The sequence below is a fragment of the Lactuca sativa genome, chromosome 4 (assembly GCF_002870075.4).
Source record: "Lactuca sativa cultivar Salinas chromosome 4, Lsat_Salinas_v11, whole genome shotgun sequence".
In the NCBI taxonomy this organism is placed as follows: domain Eukaryota; kingdom Viridiplantae; phylum Streptophyta; class Magnoliopsida; order Asterales; family Asteraceae; genus Lactuca; species Lactuca sativa.
Genome location: NC_056626.2, coordinates 370,292,745 through 370,313,281, shown reverse-complemented (window position 1 = coordinate 370,313,281; position 20,537 = coordinate 370,292,745). Strand labels below are relative to the sequence as shown.

Sequence of the window (20,537 nt, the reverse complement as noted above, 5' to 3'; positions counted from 1 at the left end):
GAGGACGATTCAGACTCTCGAGGACATGCTTAGGGCATGTGTTCTGGATTTTGGGGGCTGTTGGGATACGTATCTTCCCTTAGCGGAATTCTCGTATAACAACAGCTATCATGCGAGCATTGATCGACCTCCTTTTGAGATGTTATATGGCAGGAAGTGCAGGACCCCGATTTGTTGGGGCGAGGTCGGTCAGCGGGTCATGGGGAGCACCGAAGTGGTGCTCAAGACGACGGAACTGATCCAGCAGGTCCGTAGTAGACTGCAGACTGCGCAGAGTCGGCAGAAGAGCTACGCCGACAGGAGGCGTTCAGACCTGGAGTTCCAGGTGGGAGACATGGTTCTTCTGAAAGTCTCACCTTGGAAAGGTGTCATCAGGTTCCGGAAGAGGGGCAAATTGGGCCCCAGATTTATTGGTCCTTTCAGGGTTTTGGCCCGGGTGGGTCGGGTTGCTTATCGGTTAGATCTTCCTGAGGAGCTCAGTTTGATACACAACACCTTCCACGTGTCGCAGTTGAGGAAGTGTTTAGTGGACGAGACAGCGATCGTTCCCTTGGAGGATATCCAGGTCGATAGCGGCTTGAATTATATCGAGAAACCGATAGCAATTTTGGAACGGAAGACCAAGACCTTGAGGAACAAGGTAATTCAGCTGGTAAAGGTGCAGTGGCAGCATCGGAAGGGGTCTGAATGGACATGGGAGGCTGAAGAAGAAATGAGAACGCACTACCCGGAGTTATTCGCAGATCCAGCCGTAGCAGACTTCGAGGACGAAGTCTGAAACAAGTGGGGGAGAATTGTAACGACCCGTTTCCGGTATGTTAATTAATTTGTTTTGGGCTAAGTTTTCAAGAGGGACTCGGCGAGTTCTAGCCTGACTCGCCGAGTCGGGTCGCGCATCTTGTGCACGCGGAAGCCGGCGACTCGGCGAGTCCATATCCTGGACTCGGCGAGTCCATCCGTCTGGGTGAAACCCTAACTCCCCGGGTTTTGCTCACTATTTAAACCCCATTATAGCCTCCATCTCGTCACTTTCCCCCTGAGAGCACTGTGAGAAACCCTAAACCTTCCTCTTGTGAGCTTATAAGTGATCTTGTTCCATTTTGTGAAGGGGTGAAGAAGGAGAAGAAGAAGGAAGCAAGGAAACGAGTTCTAGTGCCAAGATCCAAGATCAAGTGTGAACTTATTCAGGTATTTTCGGAGTTCTCTTCTGGTTTCATGCTTAAACTTCCATTAGAGCTCTTTTAAGGGCTATTTGATGCTTGTTCCAAGCTTTATGCTTGCTTGATTGTATTATTAAGCCGAAATACCTTTGGATCTGAGTGTTGGGGTGTTGAAGAGTCCAGATCCACTGTCTTTTTGGGGTTACATTGCTTATTAGCCATGGATCTACCCTTATTGTGCATATTTTAGTCTTATTTCCCTCATTCATGTGGTTGTGCACGTAAAGTTGGAAACTTTACGTGGTAAAACAGCTTAATGGACCTAGATCTATCATTTGCATGTGTTGGATTCAAGAGAAATCGAGTAAAAATATGTTGCATGGCGGCGACTCGGCGAGTCGGAAGAACGACTCGACGAGTCAGGTCGCGAGTCCCGAGTTCTCCAGTTTCTTCAGTGTCGAGTGGACGAGGTAAGTTAGGGAGTGGACTCAGCGAGTTAAGAGTAGACTCAGTAATGGAGGGACTCGGCGAGTTGTTCATACAACTCGGCGAGTCCAAGGCAATCTCCTTGAGGATTAAGAACAACTCGTCGAGTCTGTTCATCTGACTCGGCGAGTCGGATGAAGATCATCTGAGTTCTTGGATCCAGAGGGTACTCGTCGAGTCGATGCCACACTCGACGAGTAACAACATGTAAGAGTTGAACGGAGAGTCTAGGACTCGGCGAGTCGGGTATCCCGACTCGGCGAGTCAGCCCTGAGTAAGTCAACTTTGACCAAGGGTAAACGAGTCATTTTACCCTGAGTATAGTGCTAGTGATTGATTGAGTGTGTTTATGGATTTGTAGCCGAGGAGATTCAGGAGCAGCAGCCGTTAGCTTTCCGAGCCACACACTCATCCGCTAGCTTACGAGGTGAGTCTCCTTTCCGTAGGGGCGGGTCTAAGGCCACAATGCCGGCCCGTCCAGTTAATAGTAGTTTCCGGACTTCGGTCCAATGTAGTAGTTCGTATGTTTGATGCCTTCGTGGTTCAGACATGTTTTATGTGCTATGTGTATGTTCCGGGCCACGGCCCGATGCAGTATGCAATATATATGGTTATGATATGCTATGCTATGTGCAGTCAGTCCCGGACCTCGGTCCGATGCAGGGGACACGGTCCCAGTCAGTTCCGGACTTCGGTCCGATGCAGTCAGTTCCGGACTTCGGTCCGATGCAGTCAGTTCCGGACTTCGGTCCGATGCAGGGGACAAGGTCCCAGTCAGTTCCGGACTTTGGTCCGATGCAGTTTCCGGGCTTCGGCCCGATGCAGTGGGCAAGGCCCAATATGTGTTTATGTGTTATTGTATGGTATGTGGTAGTTTGGGGGAGCTCACTAAGCTTCGTGCTTACAGTTTCAGTTTTGGTTTCAGGTACTTCCGCAAGCAAAGGGAAGAGCTCTGGATGACGGCATCGCACACACCACCGCCTCAGCTTTAGCCTGGGATTGATTTAGATGTTTGATCTGATGTAGTATGATACAGTTTTTTTTTCTGCACAGTATTTTATTATGTTTTGGAATACATCACGTATGGTTTTATTATATGATGCTCTGATTGCAGTTTTGATTATATTAAAAACAAAAATTTTTAGGTCGTATTTTTGGGTCGTTTCAAGTTGGTATCAGAGCCCTGGTTTGAGGGATTCGGATACACTCTCGGGTGTATCTGAACTCAAACTAAGGGGAAATAAAAGATTTTTAATAAAATGTTTTTACAAAAGAATTTTGAAAACAGAGAAGATTAGCATGGCCCCTGCGCAAGGATGACACGCACAAATCGAGAAATGGTATCAGAGCTAGGGCACGGGTCGATGTGTTCGACAGGGACGTCGAACCCTATAGTGGGGGGGTGAAGGTGGGTTGCACCTGATCCTACATCGGCTTGGAAGGAGAACGAAACATCTCTATATAAGGGGTGTGGATACCTTCCTTGTCACAACGCGTTTTAAAGCCGTGAGGGCAGCAGATCCCATAAGAACTCTGCAGTTAAGCGTGCTCGGGCGGGAGTAGTACCAGGATGGGTGACCCCCTGGGAAGTCCTCATGCCGAGTGGCCCAAAGCGGACAATATTGTGATACGTGCCAGAGGGGGATGTTACAGATTACCCAATCCTTGTGGATGGTCGCCAAGCTGAAGGCTTTGCTGACGGTTCCGACTCCGAACCTGAAACGGAGAACCTACCCCCGATGACCCTTGTTCCGAATCCTAACCCTCGTCCGGCTTTTCAAGGCCCGACGCCTCCTTGGGCAGAGTGCTTGGAGACCTGGAGCGAAGAGCAAGACCAACCTAGGCTGTTTAATGGAGACATTCGAATCCTTCAGAATCCGGAGACTACACTATTCAAGGAAACCGTAGCATTGTCCAAAAAATTTCCTTACGTTAATGAGATGTAGACCTATTTTCCTCGAACCCCATACACTAAATTATATTAAATAAATTGGCTCGCATTAAAATTCATTGGGAACTTTCCACATATTTTATAACCCTGTATTACAAAAAAAAAATAAATATGGTAACTCCAAGAAATTCTTAATGTATACCTCCAGGTCGGGTGTAATTAAGGGATAATCGACTTAGAAATGGTGAGTCCGCCTTAGGTCCTGTTCCTCGTTTGTTTGTGGGCTTAGGGAAGACTCATTAAGTTTGAAGGCCTATTGGACCTTAATTATACACGACTGGTATATATACCAAGTGATTTTAGGAGGGGATCAGGCACGAAACGAATCACAAGTTGCATTTGAGTCACTACCGCTAAATTCATTCATAGGGGCTTTGTTATGAATTACATACAAAATACTTTTAAGTCAGAACATAATACAGACAAGCCTGGCTTGATAACATCTGACTTGTCACTACTATTAGAAACTTATCGTCTGTTCGTCTCTACCAACTTATGACAGGACTATGCCGCCAAAGAAAAAGTCCAGACCCTCCGGCAGCACAGCACCGCCCCCTCCGCCACCACCTCCGGAGTTTGATCCTGTGATGTTTCAGGCTGCAGTAACAGCAGCCGTGGCGGCAGCAATGTCGCAAATGGGTACAAATGGTTCCGGCAGTTCCGGATCCGGGAATACTAACTCGAATCAGGGGGACAACATGGGGCGTACTAAGGAGTGTTCTTACAAAGACTTCACGAATGGCAAACCCGATCCTTTCGACGGAAGCGGGGTAGTCATCGCGCTGATGCAATGGTTCGAAAGACCGAAGCAGTCTTTGAAATATGTGCTTGTCCCGAAGCAAGCAAGGTCAAGTATGCGGCATTCACCTTCACAAGAAAAGCTCTTACTTGGTGGAACGGCAGAGTTAATTCGCTTACTCCTGCAGTGGCTAACTTTATAAGCTGGGAGGATTTAAAAGCTTTGATGCTGAAAGAATATTGCCCAAGAGGCGAAGTGCAAAAACTGGAAGAGGAACTTTGGAACCTCAAAATGTCGGGGACGGATCTCGAAGCTTATACCGCCCGTTATGCTAGCCATAAATGTATTTCATGATTATGAAATATGGCAGATGGATGTCAAAACCGCTTTCCTTAATGAGAAGTTTGCTGAGGATGTTTACATGAGTCAGCCAGAGGGTTTTGTAGATGCGAAGTACCCTAATAGAGTGTGTAAGCTTGAGAAATCCATTTATGGATTGAAGCAAGCGTCCCGCAGATGGAGTCTTTGTTTCGATGATAAAGTCAAAGAGTTTGTTTTTTCGAGAAGCGGGGATGAGTCCTGCGTATATGTCAAAGCCATTGGGAGTATAGTAAGCTTTCTCGTATTGTATGTAGATGACATACTACTCATAGGAAACGACATCCCAACCTTGCAGGAGGTTAAGTCCTGCCTTGGGGAAGTGCTTCGCTATGAAGGACTTCAGAGAAGCTGCTTATATTCTAGGGATAAGGATATTGATAAATAGGAGTAAAAGACTAATAGGACTTAGTCAAAGTACCTACTTGGACAAAGTGTTAAAACGTTTTAGCATGGAGAATACCAAGAAAAGGGGAGTTACCAATCCAAAGCAATACTAAACTGAGTAAGACTCAGAGTCCGAGTACCGATGCAGAGATAGCAGAGATGAGTCGAATGCCATATGCTTCCGCAGTTCGCTCAATCATGTATGCTATGACATGTACTCGCCCTGATGTGGCCTTCGCTTTGAGCTTGGTCAGAAGATATCAAAGGATTCCTGGTGGGGCTCACTGGACTGCGATAAAGAACATTCTTAAGTACCTACAAAGGACTATGGACTGGGTCCTTATCCTCGGTGGGAGTGATGAATTGAGAGTGCGAGGGTATAGTGATGCCAATTTTCAGACTGGCCGAGATAATTTCCGCTTTCAGTCGGGCTGGGTATTTACCCTGAATGGAGGAGTAGTGACTTGGAAAAGTTCCAAGCAGGAGACCGTAGCTGATTCAACGTGCGAATCAGAGTACATAGCAGTGAGCGAAGCGTCGAAGGAGGCAATATGGATAAAGAACTTCATTGGAGACCTTGGAGTTGTACCTGCCATAAAGGAGCATATGGAGATTTTCTGTGATAACGAGGGTGCGGTCGCCTTAACCAAGGAACCGAGGGATCATGGTAGATCCAGGCATATCGACAGAAAATACCACTTCATCAGACATCAAGTAGAAGAGGGACTCCTCGTAGTAGAGATGGTATCGTTAGAGGAGAACCCAACAGATCCCCTTACGAAGGGACTGAGTAGGGTTAAGTACTTGCAGCATGCTAGGAGTACTGGGTTAAAGGACGATATTAGTTTTAGTGATTAGATAGCTATTTAGAAACTTGTAATAGATAAAATGTAATTGACATTCGATGATTGAATAAAGGAGTTTTATTTAGTGTCAGTTGTTTACTATTGTTTCACTTTGCATGTTTTGACTTCCTGAATAATAGGATTATTCAAACTATCCACAGTCGATCATACTTTGGAAGTAGGTATTGAAGCAAGACTGTCATGAATTGGCTTGTAGATTGTGTAAGCGTTTAGACATAGAAAAAGTTGGTTGCAACGTTCATGATTGCTCCTGAAATAAGATTTGAGTATGAGATTAAACCCGCACTCACATGAATCACTTCATGGAATTTATCACGAGTGATTGTGAGACGATAATATTGTATAGTCTTTAAACAGAGATATATGAGTTGTTGTTTACAAGTTGGTTGTGTATTGATAATGCGTAAACGCATCAGTAACTTGATGTTATAAAACATATTATTGTGTACGATTTAATGAGTAAATAGTACAAGCATATAAGTCAAAGTTTATTTGTTCCTTTTATCCTAAGAGGTTAAAAGCGATATCTTGGGCCTCTCGATGATTTTGTGTTGACTTATGTATCGGGCCCATTCAGGACTGAGTTGATGTGTTCAATTAAGTTTTATGTCAAACATATCAGAAATCGGGAAACAAACTGTTGGACAATAAGTATGACTATGTTCCATGTATTTTTCCTCATGATACCTTGAGAACGGAGGACTACATGATCCCTTATCTAAAGGACGCGTCATTGACTAGGTCAGAGTTCGACAACGGCTATTAAGAGCTACGATTGCTAATCGGATCTTGAAGTTACATTGGTAGTTATATTTATTAGACTTATCTAAGTGGGAGACTATTGGATTATGTGTCTAAGCCCATAACTATAATTGTTATGTGCTTGACCCGATAGTAGCATGGTCATTTTGGGTTGCCTTCACACTGGTGATTGGACAGGATGACTGATAAGGAGAGAGGCTGATTTATTATAAGAATAATAAAGGTCATAAATATGATTTATTAATATATTATAAGAATAATATATTAATTTGGATTCATATTATTAATTAGTATTTAATAAGAAATTAATTTGGAATTAATTTTGGGATTAAAGGAACTGATTAAAAGTACAGGGGGTGTTTTGTAATTATTTGATAGTTTAGGCTTTGTGCCATTGGATCACCCTTATTAGGGCTAGGCCAAAAATCCTAGAAGGATCTAGGAGTTTTCGTCCAAGGCCTAAGGCAAGGAGGTCCATGGACTTGCTTAGGCCCTAAGCTAAAAGATCAGGGTTTCCACCCTGAAACCCTAGCTAGCCTCAAGTATAAATAGACCCCCTAGGCTTAAGATTTCATCCCACCCTTGAGAAAACCTAGAAGAGATTATTTATAGAGCAAGCTACCTTTTCTCCTCTCTCTCATTTTCATCCTCTCACCCAAGTCTGTTTGTGAGCCATTACATGTACTACACTTGTGGTACTTGTTCTCAAGAGCAAAGGGAATTCAAGAAACTAGTTGTTATTACTATATAGCAACAAAGGTATGCATTCTAATCTTTTATTTGTAATTTTTGAAAATAGTAGATGCATGCTAGGTTTTATTTTGTGTTCATATGTTGTATGTCTAATAGAGAAAACATAGATCCAAAACTAGGGTTGCATGCACATAGGATTGTTTGTATAAAATCCATCAGTGGTATCAGAGCTTTTGGTTGTTGTTTTTCAATTAGACTTGATACAAAAACTAGTTGTTATTACTATATAGCAACAAAGGTATGCATTCTAATCTTTGATTTGTAATTTTTGAAAATAGTAGATGCATGCTAGGTTTTATTTTTGTGTTCATATGTTGTATGTCTAATAGAGAAAACATAGATCCAAAACTAGAGTTGCATGCACACATAGGATTGTTTGTATAAAACCAATCAATGGTATCAGACCATGTAGGGGCACCCATGACATTCCAGGTAAAGACCATGGGGGTGCCCATGGTACTTGGTTATAAGACCATGTGAGGTGCCCATGGTATTCCAAGTAGGACCATTGGGGGGGGGGGGGGGGTGCCCATGGCACATAGGTGTAAGACCCTGGGGGGAGCCCACGCCATCCGTATATGTTTATATGCATGACTTGTATGGTTAATATGGTTACATGATTATGCGGATTGTGTGGGGTATGTTATGGGGAACTCACTAAGCGTTAGCTTACAATTTGTTGGTTGTTTCAGGTACTTTGGGATCTAAGGGCAAGAACCCGATGTGATGGCGTGACATGCACTCTCTGGCGTTTTGTTGGGGACACTATGATATTATGAATAAATTGTTTGATGTTATGGATTTTGAAAATAAATGTGATTGGAATTTTATATTTTATGGAAATGATTTCCTTACTTAAAAATGAAAAAATTATTGGAAATTTGGGCTGTTACAAGTTGGTATCAGAGCCTTGGTTTGAGGGACTCAGGCACACTCTCGGGTGTCAAGACTCAAACTGAGGGAATGGTAAAAATTGTTTTCAAAAAATCAAAGTTAAAAACTTCTTAAAACTGATTTCTTGTAAGAAAAATGGAGAGTGCAATGCGCGTAATAGGCCGAGCTCAAGTAAGTGTTTTCCCCAATATGTTAGCCATGCTATATTGATATTAGGAATATGATAATTGGATGGATCTTGCTCTGTGTATGCTTTCAAAATTGTATACAGTTAGGATCTTATAGCCTTAGAATAATTGATCTGACCTTGTTTCCTGTTCCGTGTATAATTTGCAGGCATAAGGCAACCTGTTATGATTGATTTGAGTTTTGGTTTGATGGGGATGGAAAAAATCTTAGGATAGCCTAGGATTTGAGTTATGCGGTAGTTTGTGAGATATGTTTTGTTCTGGGACGAATTAGAGTTATCAGGTAGAGGCTCAGGAAAGGTACAAGTAGGTGTGGAAGGTAGTATTGGGCCCGTACTACTGAAAGCACATGACCTGTACCCGAACTAAGGTTAGATCTGGAAGCTCTAAGGAGACCGTGTGGAAGGATCCCCTTTTAAAATATCTTTATCATTCTGTCTTATGGTATTTCATATCATAATGGTGGTGACACGTCATGGAGCAGAGGGATTGAGATCTGGATTTGGGTCGGGCTACACTACAAAGCCCATTGACAAGAGGTTGCACGGGCTTATCGCAGCTGAGGTTACCACGGACATTCTTGACACTACCCCAATGATTTTTTGGGATTGTCAAGGAGGGGATGATGGAGATCATGGAGGAGCGGCTCAGGTCTTTCCGAGCCGAGGTTGATGCGGGCCAGGTTGGGGCCCGAACTCCCTCTTTCCGTAAGTTCAAGTCATGAGTTATGAAAAGATATTATGGTAGTTTATATGCCACAATATGTTTTGCAGCCTGTACCTGAAATCTATCCAAGAGAGTTTATGCAGTCATTGCACTTAGACTAATATCTTTAACCAATAAGGGTTGAAGTTAAGTTCCCTTGCTTAAGCATGTAGGTTTTGAGTGAAAAAGTGAGATATATATTAAAAAAAAGAGAGAGAGAAATTACCAAAAAGTTGAAGAATTTTAGAGCTATCAAAGTATGAAGGTCAAAAGATCAAAATTCCAAAGAATCAAAAGTTGAAGATACAAAAAATAAAACAAAAATGTGGTGAATTCAACGAAATCAAAGATCAAATATACAAAGAAGTGAAGAATTTCATAGAGCTCCATTGTGGTATCTAAAGTTGTAATTTTTAGATTATGTATGCTTGGGTAGCTTAACCAAAAATACCTTGAGGTTAAGAAAGATTTTTGAGGATTGATTCAGAGGGTTGTAGAAGTGAGTATCGTATAAGATAATGGGTGAAGGTTCATAAGGATTGTGAGTAGCCAGGGTTGGGGAAATTATTAGGACCTTAGACACAGATATGCGCATTGAGGTCTTGGTATAATGGATGAGTTCAAAATGGATTGTTTTATGTGATAATAGTAATGAAGGTTTAAATTAAAAATAATTAGTTTTGCTTGAGGGCAAGCAAAGGATAAATGTGGGGTATTTTGATATTGCCATATTAATACATACTTTTAGGCAATGTTTAAATACATTTTGACTAATAATTTGGTTATTTGCATAGATAAATGATACTTATAGGATTAAATTGTATTATTGCAGCCAAAAGAAGTCATTTTGAAGAATAAAGACTGAAAGTGACAAGAACCGGAACTTTGGAGGTTAAAAGCTTAAGAGATGAAAAATTCAGCAAAAAGGCGTACTCACGACGTGAGAAGCAAAGGCTCATGACATAAGCATGGTGATTCTAGAAGATAAACATCCAGAAGCAAAAGAATTTGTGTTGGATACGGATACATTCGAGCTCACGACGTGAGCTTCCTTACTCATGACGTGAGGAGGGAAAAAATCAAAAGGTATAAATATCCTTGATCCTCACGATTTTTAGAGGTTAGCTGGTGAGAGAAGAGTTACCAGAAGACAATTTTTAGAGTTTTAAGGGCTAGAAACCTAGTAACAACACCAAGGAGGAAGAAGAAGAACATACTTTACTTTTTTATTTGGTACATTACTATGCTTTTGATTATGAAGACTATTTGTTTGTTTGTGACTATGAGTAGCTAAATCTAGCTACTCCTGTTAGCTAGATAAAGCTGGAATTCATGAACTAGTAATTTGATTATGGATTCTTTTAGTTGGTTATTTGCTTGTGTTTGATTGCTTATACCTAGCATGTTAGAACTTGATACTTAGGATTGCTTAAACTCATGTTCTGTATAGTTAGTGAATATTGAATTGCATGAACTTGACATCTAGTAATTTAGTGACCGGTGAACTGCTAGAGCTAGGATCAAATCAATCTTAGTTAAGTAATCAAAGTATTAGTTTTGGTTGTGCTAGAGAACATATATTGTGATCATAATATTGTGTTTACCTAATCAATCTTACATAGCTCCAATCCATTTAATAATTGATTATGTGTTAAATTATGTGTGACTATGCATAGAGCTACATGAATTAATTCCACATTAGTAAATTTGGAATTGAATTGCTAATAAAATATTAACTGGTAATCAACGAGAATTATCATTAATTAATAACTAAATAACGAGGGAAAGTGGATTCGAACTAAGAGGAATGCTTTTCATAATTGATTGAGTTAGTTAAGTTTATCTAAACTTACAAAATTAGATATAAATCAATTAACTTTGCTAGAATCTTAGGTTAATTTAATAGTGAGTAGATTAATTAATTAAAACCATTCCCTGTGTTTGATACTCGACTTTTGTGCTATACTATTTGCGAAGGGGGTACACTACCTTGGGTCGAATAGCTAGTAGATTATGAGGTAAAATTAGGTGTAGCTGTTTCAGACGCATCAATCTACGTCTATTAATACTTACTAAAAAACAAAATTATAATTTAAATATAAAAACGAAATCAACAATATAATACTTAAATAAAATCAAGTATTCAACTATTAATACTTAAATAAAAAACAAAAATCAAATAAAATCATGAACAAAATAAAAACTTCATAATAAAAAAATCAAATGTGAATAAAAACTTCAACTTTGTTTTGTTGGGTTTTGATAGTTTTTGTTGATGTAGAGTACCAGAATTGCCTAAATCACCTTTTCGATTTTTTTTTATTTAAAGTTCGAAAAATAAAACAAAGGCTAATAATGTAATTTTGACTAATGAATGTAATTTTGACAATAAAAAGACATACCATTTGTGAGGTTAAAGAAAGCGGCTCCGGCAACATCATTTTCAGCTTCTTTAGAAGTTTTGAATATCGAATTCGAACAATAAGTAAAATTACTAACCACAACTAAACCTTGGAATTGCGGTTATGAGTTGCATCATACCTCAAACAATTATACCGAGGATATGACAAATTATGGTACTGGCATAGTTCATTTAGCTTGCATTTGTTCATTGATTGTTTGTGGTTGTGACGAAGATAATATGAGGAAGAGAGTATGAGGAATAAAATATAATGATGGAAAATGGGTGTTGTTATTCACCCCTCCCCTCTTTCTTTCTCACCCTAAAAATTTGACGGGTATTGATATCTGTACCCCTGATTTCCTATACATACGTCCGTCATAATTACTTTTCTGATGAGATCATTTAACATTTTTTATTTACTGTATCTTTTATATTTCTTTGGCCAATCAGTATAAAATATTAGTTTCAAGACATTAAAAGACAAACTCTCTCTCTCTCTCTCTCTCTCTCTCTATATATATATATATATATATATATATATATATATATATATATATATATATATATATATATATATATATCTGGGATACCTTGTTGCTACTCCTCATTTTATAATCTTACCCTTGTAACTACCTTTCATTAGAGGGTATGAATAAATGAAAAAGGGGTAAGAATAAATGAAATATTTTTTATAGATTGTTGGTTTGGTTTGGTTGTGAATGAGGTTATGATCTACACTAACATGAGAGAGTTTATTAGTATATTTTGAGTAGCTTAAATTTCCTATTTTTTGGCAATCTTTTTAAATAGCCTAAGACCAACTCCAATCGATCTTTATAACACCATTTTAAAAGCCACTTTTATTCTACTTAACTTTCAAAAGTCACACCATTTTTATATTGGCTTTTTTTAACACCAAATATTGAGGTAAAATGTAAAAGCCTCTAAAAAAAATTATTTCAGAAGTTGGTTGGAATAAAATTATTAAAATAATATTAAATAATCACTATCTCAATATTTATGGTTAAAGAAGCTCTAACACATTAAAAAAAATAGTTGTGTGAATTACTTATGCATAAGACCAACCATTATTTTTTCGGAAATCTCGACCGGTTTTAAAATGCCTCCTTAACAAAAAATATTTTACAACTAATCAACTTTGAAAAGCTAATAATAATTATTTTAACTTTTGTTGATGAAAATATTTAATGCCTTGGTATTTTGTGAACATCGCAACATTTAACCCAAATCCTATTCATGGAATGGTTTTTAATGGTTTTTGTCCTATAATTCAAAATGGGTTCCACCAATTGTATCGTATTAGAAACCCTAAAACCTAAAATATTTACCACTCTTGAATTTTTTCCAATGTCTAGTCCAAGTCATGAGGTGGTGGACCCAAATATCCGACAACCCGTATCACATATCGGATCACAACCCGACATCCACACGAGGGTCACGTCAACGTCAAATCATACGACGATAATCTCCTTATTCTCGAATGTCTTTTCTCTACTTTCCTTCTCAACCATCCGATTACTTCATCAAATCAAATCCAACCGTCCAACACCTTGAGTACACCACTTTCTCCTGTTCCGTTTCCCATCTGATCATAGCCTATCAACAGGGTGCTACAATGTACCCCGCGTATCTTAGCATCAACCCCAAACAACTTTCAAAATAAATAGCGGGCGGAAGAGGAAGCGAAGCGGTTTACTAGGGTTTTAAGTTCTCTTTCGTGTTGTTTGAAGCTTTTGTGAAAAGAAAGAAAAAAAATGGCGAATCCGCGGTGTTATTTGGATATAAGCATCGGAGGTGAGCTTGAAGGGAGATTGGTTGTGGAGCTATACAAAGACATTGTTCCCAAAACTGCTGAGAATTTTAGGGCTCTTTGTACTGGAGAGAAGGGGATTGGTCCTAACACTGGTGTTCCCCTCCATCTGAAGGTATAATCTTGTTCATCAACACTTGATAACCTTTCTATCTGTTTACTATATATGATTCTGTATTTTTCGCAAATATGTTTGATTTCATATTTTTTTTTTTACCTATGATTGGTTGTTTGTAGTTTTAGTTTTCTCAGAAACCTGATTCTATCTGTTCTACTAGTTGTTCATTTGAAAATCGTATGTGTTTTGCAAGTTTCATGTCCTTCATTTAATAAGTTTCCTTGCGATTCAACAAGCTAATCGAATATTTTGATTTTCTCTTTGTTAGGGTTCCTCAAATTCGTATGAATTATATGAATGAAAGCCTCTTTTCAGTTTGACAAGCAAGAGACTTTCTTTTGAACTTTTTTTATGCTAATTTTTAATCTAATCAATGTCTGTCATCTTTCAAACTGTAAGTGCAACCTGATATCACGTAAAGCTTGTATAGGCTTAACCCCAAGTTCATTCATATAATTCATACATGCCTTATGTTCCTTTTCTACTTTGTATAACACATACCATTAGCAAATCAACCAATCCTACATCAAAACTCACAAAATCAAACATATTCATGAAAAACAGAGAACCAAATACAATAAACAAACAATTACACACATATCTAAGTTGAACATCATTATCTTATTGTCTGATCATAACTTGCAGGGATCATGTTTCCATCGTGTGATCAAAGGTTTCATGATTCAAGGAGGTGATATATCTGCTCGAAATGGCACAGGAGGAGAATCAATCTATGGTTTAAAATTTGAAGATGAGAATTTCGAATTGAAACATGAAAGAAAAGGAATGCTATCAATGGCCAATTCTGGTCCAAACACAAATGGCTCTCAATTTTTCATCACAACCACACGTACATCTCATCTAGATGGAAAGCATGTAGTTTTTGGTAGAGTTATAAAAGGAATGGGAGTTGTTAGATCAGTTGAGCATACTACAACTGTTGAAAACGACTTACCTATTCAAGAAGTTGTTATACAAGATTGTGGGGAGCTTCTAGAAGGAGAAGATGATGGTGTTTGTGACTTTTTTAAAGATGGTGATACTTATCCTGATTGGCCACTTGATCTTGATGTTAAACCTGAAGAAGTTTCATGGTGGATGACTGCTGTTGATGCCATTAAAGCTTTTGGGAATGAACAGTTTAAGGTAATCTAAATTTTATTACTTGGATGATGTGATTTTTTATATTCTTTAGGGTTAATTGATAAAAAGACACAACATTATACAACCTAAACTTTATCTTTCTATAATTCTACAATCTAAATTAAAAGTTTAACATAACTTTCTGTTTTTGCCATTTTATTGTTTAAAGGGTTTCATCTCATAGTAAAATTAATAATTCTTTTCCAAAAATGTTGTCAAAATATTGATTTTTATACAGATAAGTGTAAAATGTTATTTGCATAAAACATGCAACATTTTGACCCCTTTATAAAAAATGACATTTTTTGTGGTTGTTTTTGCATTTTGTAGAAGCAAGATTACAAAAATGCCCTTAGGAAGTATCGTAAGGCTTTGCGTTACTTGGACATATGCTGGGAGAAGGAAGATATTGATGAAGGTGAATATAATGAGAAATTTTTATTTATTATTTATTTAATAGTAAATTGATACATATTATATTATGTTCTTTTGATTTTTCAGGGAAAACTGATTCTTTAAGGAAGACAAAATCACAGATCTTCACAAACAGTTCTGTAAGTTGCTAAAAAGACAATTTAAACAACAAAATATTCTATAAAAACATAATTAAAGAAGGGTATAAAGTGGATTAATAATTTTTTTATTTTATTTTAGGCTTGCAAATTGAAACTTGGAGATTTGAAAGGAGCGTTATTGGATGCTGACTTTGCACTTCGTGAAATGGATGATAATGTGAAAGCTCTTTTTCGTCAAGGCCAGGTTGTTATATTTATATATTAATATATTTATTTATAAATTATAATTAAAAATCATTTTAACCAATTGTAAATATAAAATATATATTTTTTACATAACAAACAGGCAAGTATGGCACTCAATGACATTGATTCAGCTGTTGAAAGTTTCAAGAAAGCACTGGTGTTGGAACCTAATGATGGTAAATTTAATTTACCATTTTAATTGTTAATAATATAAGTATTGTTATTGTTAGTAAGGGTAAAAAAGTAAAATACACATCTTATCTGATGCTTTTTATGTTTTTGGTTAATTCAGGTGGAATAAAGAAAGAGCTAGCTGCAGCTAAGAAGAGGGTATGTCCTTTCTCTCTCAAATTTCAATTTCAATTTCATCTTTAATTTCTTTATTTAATACAAAAAGATAAAATTTGTTTTTTACTTAAATTTATATTTTAATGTGTATGCAGATTGCTGATAGGAGGGATCAAGAAAAGAAAGCATTTGCCAGAATGTTCAAGTAATTCCACAAAAATTTAACTGTAAGTATTATTTTTATACCAATATATATTTAAGAATTAACCTTCAGTAAAAATTACCATCTTACCCTTTGTAAATATCTTATTTCAGGATTCCGGAAACATGTTCTCAACTCTAGCAATTCAGTGATACAAAAAATTTTGTCCTTGATTCAAACCAATTATTGCTTATTGATGAATGTGATTTGAATGTTATATGATGATTTTTATATAAAAAAAAATGAAAATGGAATTTGGACAGTATAATGATTAATGATTAATGAAATCCTATGTTGTTAAAAAAAAAGACGTTACAAGATTGATTGATCTGGTAGAATAAAGACAAAAAAGACCAATGGAAGAAACCTTAATTTGTACAACGGCGACGTTTTCTTTCTGCACAAAGTTGTCTGGCGAAATGTGTTAAAGCTTCAGCGTTTGTTCCTGCGCCTTTAACCTCTAAGAATTTGCCTGATTCAACGTCTAATCTTGACACGTTTTTTTGCAACAGTTTTTTCCCAATATTTTCTAAAGCTTTCATGTTCTCCATTGTTGAAATATCCACTGAAGTTTGGTCCCCTGTCAAGTTCTCTTCCTGCCATTATTAACATAATTAATTCTAATAGAAATGGATAGTATTAATAATATTCGTTTTTCATAAAAAAGCGAAAAAGGATTTGGAATTTTGGATTGAAATTAAGAAGACTACCTGAATGCGTAGATAATTCTTTTCGGCGTTTAAGGCTCTGAAAAGAGTTGACACGTGGATATCAACCATATCTGAGCTGGCATCACTATAGATATGTAGAATTGGGGTGGACCCATTATCGAAAATCCACCTCAGCAAACCCCATCTTGCGGCTTTTTGTGCTGTATATCTTTCGGTGAATTTTTGCATGCCGGTTCCAAGTGAAAGAACAAGCATCCTTTTGGCATCAACGTGGTTTGAAGTTGCACCCGCGAATCTGTATTTCCCCATCAACACTTCCTTATGTATATGCGTCAAGGCAAGTTGCGTCTGTCAATTATCAGTTGTTTGTTGTTTAAATAATACTTACATTATCACTTTTTATATAAATTCCTACAAAAAAAAAATATTTTTTTTACTTAATTTAAAGGATTTGTACTTTCAGTTAACAATCTTTTTTGTCCTAAAATCTTAGAATAGTTTCATAAATAATGAGCCTCTTTGATATGATTAAGGATAAATTGCAGTAGTATGTAAGGTATTTCACTTTTCTTTCACCAACATTAGCACTATACATTATTTTTTAATCAATAATAACAATGTACTTAGATTACTGTATATAATAACTCATACATAGCAATTGAAGTAAATTGCCAATATTGGCAAGGAAATGTAAGAATGTTGATTTTATGGAGGGCAAAATGAAAATATGTTACTATTGTTTTAAAAAATAGAGTACATTGTTATTGTTGATAAATTAATAACTCATACATTACACGAATGGTCCGTATGGTTTGGGGTAATTTGCATTCTTGGACTCTAACTTATTTTTTTTATCTCGGAAAGTCTCTACTGTTTGTTTTTGTTACGCGCTTGGTCCCTGTCTTACCTAAAAAGACTATTATTAAAATAGGGAAAAATGGTGGGGTAGATAAGGTAAGGTGAGGGGGATGAGGTTGGGGGTGTGTTTATTTAAATAAATTAAAAAATCAAGGGCAAGATAGATTTTTTTAGGTAAAACAGGGACCAAACGCGTAACAAAAATAAACAGTAGGGACCTTTGGAGTTAAAAAAACAAGTTAGGGACCAAATATGCAAATTACCCTAAACCATAGGGATCATTCTTGTAATTTGCTCTATTGTTTATAAATCAAAACATTGCCCATCTTGATATCAAGGGTAAAGTACGATTGCTGTTCTTTGCAATTTTTCCATATGATTACAAAACCATATTATTAAAGAGAAGTAATTTCTATTATCAAACAAAACTATTTAAGAGGTTTTTTGCATTAAAGATATAGACGACTTTAACCCATTTTATGTATTATAAATATCATGCTATTATTCGTTAAAAGTAAAAATACCACTTTTATGGCACTAATAATTGTAAAAACGTTTTTATTATATGTTAATTTCCTAAGTTAGTGTCCAGGGTAAATTATGTTGTCCTTTGATTCTTTGAATATAGCTGATTTTTACAGTTTTGGTCACAAAATGTTTTCTCTTGTCATTTTGGTATTTATTTGAGTTTTTTTTGTAATGGTGTTGGTCCATTTCACTATATTTTTTGGACCAAAACTATTATAATTAAAAACTAAAACCAGTTATTTTAATTAGAAAAGACACCGAAAATATCATAAAAACTTCAAAAGAAAAAAAATTACAAAAGAAAACATTGTAAGATAAAAATTGAAAAAAATTATCAATAACTTTGGACAAAAAATGAAATTTACTCAAATCAAAATGTATCTGTAATCAGAACATAAAAAATTGTAGAAGAAAAAGAGAAACAATAATTACCGGATTATTTGCAGCAACTCCACCATCGATGAGATCGAAAGTGTGTTTGGTTCCATCGGTATCTCTAGTCTCAAAATAATACGGCGGAAAATACGTCGGAGCCGCTGCAGTGCTGATGCATACATCCGCTAATTGCGCATCTTTCCAGGCAATTTCTTTTGCCTAAACGAATCAAACTGAAACTCGTTATCATTAAAATTCCAAACCCTAACGAAGATCAATTCGATGAATTGAGTAGTTATATAGCTTACTTGAGCTGTGGAGAAGATGGTAGGTTGAAGATGCTTGATATCGAAAGCAGGTATAACAATGTCTGTTAAAGTCTGTTTAATTGTCATATTTCGTAATAGCGTCTTGGTTAATGATCGGATGTATTTTCCGTCGTACTTTGGTCCGGCGACCTCACCAAACATGCCCGCTACCGAGTTCAGGAACTTGATTCGACTACAATGGTAAAAATTAATTTAGATCTATACAAGTATTTGCTTTTTATTTTCATGGTATTTAATCGGGTTAATTTTAGAAATAAATGATAATAAAATGTTAGGGTTGTTTGGATGTGTGTTTTGAAACTGACTTTACAAGTAACAAAATCATATAATCCGCTATGGTAGAGCATTTTATAAGAGATAGTGTTTGGATATATTTTATATTTGTTATTGAAGTTGTGATAATTAGGTAAGAAGTTTATAAAAGATTAATAAAAAATGGTAATTTTACGTTAAAATATGTAAACTCATATTATGACAATTTACTTTCTATCGACTATAAAAATATTTTTAGAATTTTTCCTCGTTGGGAAAATGTTTCTAAAATAAGATAAAAATAGTGATAAGTCGGCGATTAAAATATTTTAACTGATCGGTTTTGTTGAAGTTGGTATGAAACTGATTATTTGATCCATCAACTTTCAAAAAATCTTAAAAAATACATCGATTTATCCAAACACTAAAAATTGATTATTACAAATTTAAATTGTAATAATCAGATAACCAGTTTCATAACACACTTCAAAACACCCTCTTATCATGAACTACAAAAGTAGTTGAAGGTGTTTACCCATCGCAGGCTTCATGTTGAGTAGAAAATTTTTCACTAATTATCGTATCATCATCATCGCTGTATTTGATTCGAAAAAGATAATGAAAACAATGTTTCAATCAAAACCACACCATTTAAAAAAAAATCATCGAAATTCACCTTAGTTGAGGAAATATTTTAGGCGAATGTTGAAAGTAGAATCCATTAATGTCTCTCGCAGCATAAAGCGGGCGATTTCTATAATCAGGAGCTGTAAGCATCGTCGTCATCAACCCTCCGGTGCTTGTTCCAGCAATCACATCAAAATAATCTGCAAGTCGCGCATTTGGTCCATCTATTTCCTATCTCAAAACAACAAATCCAATATAAAAAAAACTCTATAACATATATAAATAAACAACAACAAAAACAATAACAATAGATCTGGAAATATATAATATACATTTACCTGAAGTTTGGATTCAAGAAATGCAAGGATTGTACTGGGAATGAGGCCACGAACACCACCACCATCGATGCTAAGAATGGTGCAATAGTTTGCCAACCCCACATTAGTTGGTCTATCGGTTCCTTTATTCGACTTGATGGGTACGATGATGGTAATGATTAATATCCAGATGATTACAAGATTGGTGTTATTCATTGATTTGATCGACAGATCGTTTTGTGAATCCGATACCTATAAACATAAAAGATCAATTGGAGAAATGGAAGATTAGGAGGGATGAGTTTCTATAAAGTTTCAAGAAATCTTTGTGTGTTCGTATGATGGATGAGTTTTGAATTTCTGACTTTTGTTTAGAATAAGTTCTTGTTCTTCCATTGTGAAAGTTAGGGTATTGTAGACTTTTTACTTTGGGACTCATTTCGAATTTTCCTAAGAATGTCCAAAAACAGCAAAACTGAGAAAAGACAGGAGGACCATTGAGCTCCACATAAATGGGTATACATATAAATTACTAATGTGTGATATATGTTGTGTAGAATATTA

General features: G+C 36.7%; 2 protein-coding genes and 1 non-coding gene across 5 annotated transcripts; 2 read left to right on the top strand and 1 right to left on the bottom strand.

Moving 5' to 3' along the window:
• Positions 1-2,899: 2,899 nt before the first annotated feature.
• LOC128133973 (U6 spliceosomal RNA) lies at positions 2,900-2,998 on the top strand. Its single transcript, XR_008232297.1, has one exon. It is a non-coding gene; the product is annotated as a U6 spliceosomal RNA (small nuclear RNA).
• Positions 2,999-13,339: 10,341 nt separating this feature from the next.
• Positions 13,340-16,278, top strand: LOC111891464 (peptidyl-prolyl cis-trans isomerase CYP40). The gene is made up of 9 exons (XM_023887524.3): positions 13,340-13,619; positions 14,268-14,768; positions 15,096-15,183; positions 15,267-15,319; positions 15,420-15,524; positions 15,627-15,702; positions 15,819-15,856; positions 15,970-16,041; positions 16,130-16,278. The coding sequence occupies exons 1-8, from the start codon at positions 13,449-13,451 to the stop codon at positions 16,021-16,023; spliced, it is 1,086 nt and encodes a 361-aa protein (XP_023743292.1). The 5' UTR covers positions 13,340-13,448; the 3' UTR covers positions 16,024-16,041; positions 16,130-16,278.
• Positions 16,279-16,376: 98 nt separating this feature from the next.
• LOC111891463 (patatin-like protein 2) lies at positions 16,377-20,304 on the bottom strand. 3 transcript variants are annotated; one of them, XM_023887522.3, is made up of 7 exons: positions 19,995-20,304; positions 19,706-19,887; positions 19,565-19,624; positions 18,757-18,949; positions 18,506-18,667; positions 16,727-17,035; positions 16,377-16,612 (listed from the first exon to the last, which is right to left on the bottom strand). In XM_023887522.3, exons 1-7 carry the CDS (start codon positions 20,187-20,189, stop codon positions 16,385-16,387), a joined length of 1,329 nt encoding a protein of 442 aa, XP_023743290.1. In that variant the 5' UTR covers positions 20,190-20,304; the 3' UTR covers positions 16,377-16,384. The 3 variants fall into 3 exon arrangements, with proteins under 3 accessions (XP_023743290.1, XP_042757428.1, XP_023743291.1); XM_042901494.2 differs by having other exon boundaries at positions 16,727-17,005; XM_023887523.3 differs by lacking the exon at positions 19,565-19,624.
• Between the last annotated feature and the right edge of the window lie 233 nt (positions 20,305-20,537).